Source organism: Kryptolebias marmoratus, unplaced genomic scaffold, assembly GCF_001649575.2.
Source record: "Kryptolebias marmoratus isolate JLee-2015 unplaced genomic scaffold, ASM164957v2 Scaffold46, whole genome shotgun sequence".
NCBI classification, from domain to species: domain Eukaryota; kingdom Metazoa; phylum Chordata; class Actinopteri; order Cyprinodontiformes; family Rivulidae; genus Kryptolebias; species Kryptolebias marmoratus.
Genome location: NW_023665780.1, coordinates 55,818 through 61,800, shown reverse-complemented (window position 1 = coordinate 61,800; position 5,983 = coordinate 55,818). Strand labels below are relative to the sequence as shown.

At 43.7% G+C, this 5,983-nt stretch overlaps 1 protein-coding gene across 1 annotated transcript in view; it reads right to left on the bottom strand.

Annotated features, from left to right (window-relative positions):
• Positions 1 to 668: 668 nt before the first annotated feature.
• impa1 (inositol monophosphatase 1) overlaps positions 669 to 5,983 on the bottom strand; it is an 11,541-nt gene continuing 6,226 nt past the window's right edge. Inside the window, exons 2-9 of the mRNA XM_017441567.3 lie at positions 5,316 to 5,391; positions 5,079 to 5,212; positions 4,325 to 4,429; positions 4,142 to 4,187; positions 1,998 to 2,106; positions 1,812 to 1,920; positions 908 to 1,059; positions 669 to 838 (exon numbers count right to left, since the gene is read on the bottom strand). Coding sequence (XP_017297056.1) covers positions 711 to 838; positions 908 to 1,059; positions 1,812 to 1,920; positions 1,998 to 2,106; positions 4,142 to 4,187; positions 4,325 to 4,429; positions 5,079 to 5,212; positions 5,316 to 5,375 — 843 coding nt within the window. The 5' untranslated portion in view covers positions 5,376 to 5,391 and the 3' untranslated portion in view covers positions 669 to 710. The remainder of the gene's footprint in view (positions 839 to 907; positions 1,060 to 1,811; positions 1,921 to 1,997; positions 2,107 to 4,141; positions 4,188 to 4,324; positions 4,430 to 5,078; positions 5,213 to 5,315; positions 5,392 to 5,983) is intronic.

The window sequence follows — 5,983 nt, the reverse complement described above, 5'->3', positions numbered from 1 at the left end:
GGAGCTCTAAACCCGGTCCTGTTAGGAGCTCTAAACCTGGTCCTGTAGGAGCTCTAAACCTGGTCCTGTTGAAGCTCTAAATCTGGTCCTGTTGGAGTTCTAACACGGTCCTGTTGGAGCTCTAACCCGGTCCTGTAAGAGCTCAAATCAAATGTTTAAACTAAGAAATTGAAAATTTAAATGAAAATAAATAAGATCATTTTGAATTTTACAGCAGCAACACATCAAAGTTGTTCCAGGAGCAACAAAAAGCTGTAAAGTCAGAAACATCTGAGGAGCTTTTAGTGACGAAGGTTAATTCTCAGACTGCAGATAAGAAGAGGTTGGATGTTGGTGACCAGGTTCTGGTTCTGGTTCTGTTCTGTAAACACAGTTCACCGTGCTGCTTAAAGGGTATGGGGGTGCATAATTATTATAGATTATTATAAAAGGAAGTCTTAAAGTTCTCCTGGGCTTTAGAGGAGACAATTGGACATTGGAGTTGATGGATATTGGATCAGAACCCTGCAAGTTTTCAGCTGAAGGTTTCTAGTTTTACTAATTTTTTTTTATTTCATGAACATTTAAATATAAAAGTCAAATCTGTCTGAGACGGCAGTGAATGCCGATGTGTTCCCCAGGCTGGGGGTCACAGGTCGAACCAGTGAGACAGAATGAAAACAGACGTGTTTGTTTAGAAGAAAAACTTTATAAATGAAAAGAAACAATGATTATTGTTTCTGAGGTGGAGCGTCATCTCTGGGCAACCTGAAGGGGGCGATCTCTTTCACCAGTCTCTCTGCGATGGTTCTGCTGTTAGCAGCTATTATTCTCCTGGACATCAGGTCCAGTTCTCCTCCTGAACACAAGAACAGTGTTCAGAGACGACAGCAGCAGGTAAGAACAGGTGCTGCCTAACTGTCCTTACCGTCCACGTCCATCAGGACTCCTCCGGCCTCCGTCACCATCAGTGACCCCGCAGCGAAGTCCCACACATGAACCCCAATCTCATAGTACGCCTCGACACAGCCTGAGGCCACCAGGCACATGTTGATGGCTGCTGTGCCGGCGCCGCGGACCCTGAAACACGTGGTGTAGCTTCTCAGTCCTTCAGGACACGGTAAATTCAAACAAAGGTTAAAAACACAAACATCTGGACTTCTGTTCTGTAGCTGAAGACGTTTCTCTTCTCATCAGAGGAGCTTTCTGTTCAATCAGCAGAGAGGAGTTCATCTTTTAAAGCTGAGATGTTCTGAAAACTGGATTCTGGGTAATCTGCCCTCAATCTGATGGTTTGAGAGGGGAGGTGAAGGAAGTTATCTGTGTCAAAAGAGGGAAACCAACTTTAAACAGAGGAGGAGGTCTCAGATTTCAGCTTTCTAAAACCTCCAATGGAGCATTAAGCCTGATCCTCAGTCGGTATTACTCCAATCGGGACCTTTATTCATGTGGCCAGAGTGACCCATCAGTGAGTCAGGCTAACAAAGACCCTAATGAGCCTCTATTGTGAGGAGAGGGAGTTAATCTGCAGGTGGATCCAGTTTACAGAAACTTTAAAAGCTGAACTCCTCGGATGAGAAGAGAAACGTCTTCAGCTACAGAACAGAAGTCCAGATGGTTTCTTTTTTAACCAACAACACATACTGTAGTTCTATTGTAGTACTGTAACAGTATTGTAGTAGTGTATTAATACTATTGCATTAATTCTGCAAGATTTCTGTTATTTAATAGTAATAAATTGTAATATATTATAGTAATACCTTAGGAATAGTAGTGTTGAAATATTACTGTAGTATAGTAGAAGCAGTATTGTACTAGTACTGTAGTATTACCCTTGTACTGGGAGGCTCAGGATGTTCCTGAGGCTGCAGAACATTTTGTCAACAACTTCTGGATCTCTGTTGGATCCAAACTCTGTGCAGATGATTGCCTGATGGATGTCTGAAAACAAGAACAACAACAACTCCTCACAGTTTGCTTTCAGAACATTCCTGAAGCCTCGTTGATCAATCACTGACCCGTCTGATCAGAAACCTGCAGCGGCTCTCCGTTACAGAACGCTCCCTTCCCCCGCCTCGCCGTGAACATCTTATCCTCAAGACAGCTGTAGATTACGCCCACCTCCACCTGACCGAGGACACACAGCAGCTTTAACACTCCCCAGGAACCAGAGTACGTCCCTCCAACCCCCATCTACAGAAATATTATGTGACCCCAGTGATTTCAGATGCATATATGGGATGGTGGAGTCCTCATAAAAATGGTGTAGAAGCAACAGGAAGCTCATTAGGCTTAAGCAAATATTATTATTATCTGTTGATGCAGAGAATCCCACACAGACGTACACAGAACCACAAACCGACCCTAAACCTCGACTGGAGGGTGAACTACCACCACACTGTGGGACAGTTAGAAAGGAAACCAAGGCAGTCCTTTGGAGGTTAGAATAAAAGACTGTTCACAGAATAACTCAGACTGTTTCTCTGATTTATGACTGGAGTCTGATGACACCACATGAGCAAAAGAGACAAGAACAAACCTTTTATGCATTAAGATACTGTTCAGTTTATTTTTATTTTTTTTGTAAATGAAATGAATAAACTAAAAAAAAAAGATACTGTACACACACACCTACAGGTACAAATATCATACCTTCTTCAAATCGACAAATAAAATATTTACAAATATTTTGGATTTGGTTTTAAAGGCTCTCAGCTTGTTAGTTTATTCTAGAGTTATTTGCCTCCTTTCAGCCATTTCTTTATATTTTAAAAGATGTCAGGGCGTCCTCAGGGGTGGAGAAAAGGTTTTTTATGTTATGATAGTATGTTTGTGTACAGAGGGGGTGAAGGAAGCTGTTTATGTCAAACAAGAACAAATATCTTCAAACAGAGGAGGTCGTGTCATATTTCAGCTTTTTTTAAAGCTTATAATGGAGCGTTAAGGCTCAGTTATAGTCGTATAGTTGTAGCGTCGCCGTGGGCGGAGCCCTGCGCGAGCGGTGGAGGCGTTTACACTTGACGCTTACGTTGGTGCAGTATTCTCTGAAAAGACGGGGCAGCACGCTGCATAACCGGTGGGAATGTGGTAAAAAATAAAAAGAAAGCAGACGGTTGTCACATCAAAAATGGCTGCAGGTATTCAGGAGGAAGAGCTGTTGTGTTTCTGACTGAGATACAGAGAGGATGTTTTAACTTAAAGCGTTCAGTTTGACTTCCGTTGATTGATCTGCTTATATGACCTTAGCTGGAATATTAGTTGTGATTGGCCAATCATAGGATCAATATTTCTTCTCTCTGTGGTCTATAAACACTCCTTTTTATCGGCTGCAGCAATAATCTCCTTCTGTGAGTTTTGAGCCGTTTATCTTTGTGATCTCTCACAGAGGGATCATAAATGCTGATACAGGCAAACCAGCGCCGCTAGTGCAGCAAAATCGTCCATTTTGAATGGAGCGTGGCACGCGCCACGTTACAAAAATTGGGAGGTGCACGACCACTCAACGTGACATCAAGCGGGGCCTTCACGCAGGGACAGCACGATTCCATCACTGCTGACACGCGATGATCAATGCGTCTGAAGCCTGATCCCCAATCATCTCCCCTCTAATTTACACTTTCATGTATGTGACCCAAACTTCTGTCTGTAAGGCAGGAAAAAAAAAGACCCTAATGACTCTCAGGAGGGAGGGGAGGGAGATTAATCTGCATGTGAGTTTAGCTACATAAATGGAGCACGTGTTTTTACTGTGCCGCTCAATGTGGACAGTTCGGACATTATCAACTCTATTTTTTGACGTCGGTCTGGCTGAGTTTCTCAGATTTGATGATCACCGTTTCCAACACAACCTGATCTTCCACTGTTAAGATATTCTTAAGAAAATAAGAAATCTTTGCACAGGGATGGTAGGAGCTTGAAGGCGTCAGTCTCCACTGCAGATGTGTCCTCGGCAGACTCTCCGTCCCTTTGAGAGGCTTTCTCAGCAGAGGCCTCGTGGACTAAAATTGTTTGTCTCCCTTTTGACAATTTTCCAGACTTTCTGCAGTAATGTTTTTTCATAACGTAACTAAAAACTGATTTACCACCAAATCTTTCTAAGTGTGCTGAAAATTACATTTTTAAAGATGGTTTCACGGAGCTACTCCCCCACCCCAAAGCTCACCTGTTTGTTGATGGAAAACCCAATCGAGATAGCCACAAAAGGAAACCTGCAAATAAATACATGCATAAGCAAACAGAAACCCGTCTTCCAGGTGTGTGCTTGAGCAAATCATTCGCAGGACAGGAACTAACACACCTGTACAGGCGACACTGATGAAGACCAACCAGGATGAAGATAACTCACGCGTGAACAAAGTTGGTTGTTCCATCGATTGGGTCGATGATCCAGGTGGGATCATCAGTTAGGATGCAAGCCTCACCTGCAGCCACTGACTCCTCCCCAATGAACCTGGCACAAAGTGATCATCATCATCATCATCATCATCACCATGATACCTTAAAAACAGCAGCAGCATCAAACAAAAGTTTTTATTTTTGTCTGAGCAGGAGGAATCTAGACAGGAACCTACAGAGAGACCCACAAAGGAGCCTATAGATTAGACTACAGATGATAACTCATGGGAGACTTCGAAAGCACCTTCAAGGAAACCTATGGAGGCACCTCAGAAGGTGCCTGCTGAGTAGCCTACAGCAGCACCCACTGATGGACTCATGGAGGTGCCTACAGAGGCACAGAAAGCAGAACCTATGATTAGATTAAACTACAGATGAGACCATGTAGGAGTCTATGGAGACACCCATAAATAAGTCTATGAAAGAGCCTACAAGCAAACCCAAGGAAGGAACCTTCAGAGGTACTTACAGACAGACTTAGAGGTGCCTATAAAGGTGCCTATGGAGGAGTCAATGGAGACACAGACAAACCCGCAGAGAAGCCTACAAAGGAACTAAAACATAAAAGCAAACAATGAAGGACCCCACAGTGGCGTTTAAAGAGTTGCCTCTGAAGGAACCTCCAACCAACAGGATGCAGGGGCTATGGTCCTTATCTCCAGAGTTTCTCTTTTTTGATCTATGAAGCTGATCAAGTAACGTACCTGTGTTTGGGGAACTTTTCCTTCACTGATTGGATGATGAGCTGCTCCACCTTCTGGTCGGTTTGAGTCACCAAATCAACAGCTGAGCTCTTTGTCATCACCTTCCTGTCATCACTCAGAGCTTCCCGCACCACCTGATTGACACAGGAACCAACAGAACCGACAGAGAGGATCAGTAGTAAGAACAGAGCAGATCACCCAGGAGGATGGAGTGGATCAGTCAGTAGGACTTCTCACCTCTCCAGCTTTTCTTGCGACAGCAACGGCGTGGTCCATGACACGTTGGAAGTCAGCCATGTTGGAAAAGCAGCTCCTGATAGAGACACGCAGAGGTCAGAGGTCAGTCTAAAACAGTGTGGGTAGGGTTCCATTAACATATATTAACATGAGTGCCCTCTGTAGGCAGGCTGCAGTATAACTTTGAGTCCATGTAAACCAATGGGACTAAAAAATAAAAATATTATTTTCCTGGAGTTGACATTTGTTGATTCACAAAATTCTTACTTTGTGGCTACAAATATTCAGTTTTCTACAAAATTTAGTTGTATTTAGGTTTTTTTAAATTGTGTATTGGGAAGCAGGCGGGGCTAACATCCTGAGAGACTCTGGCTCCAAAAACATGTCAGCGTCTTCAAACCTGATATCAAAGCCTCACTTTTAAACAACCAGAAAGATGGAGAAACTTCAGCCACCTTTTTGTATATCGATGTGGGTTCACTGTGAGAGTGAAACCGACTAAAGACCTCATCACCTCTGTAGACCTGCCCGGACCTCAGGACAACTGAAGACCTGATCACCTCTGTGGACCTGCCAGCACCTCAGGACAACTGAAGACCTGATCACCTCTGTGGACCTGCCCGGACCTCAGGACAACTGAAGACCTGATCACCTCTGTGGACCTGCCC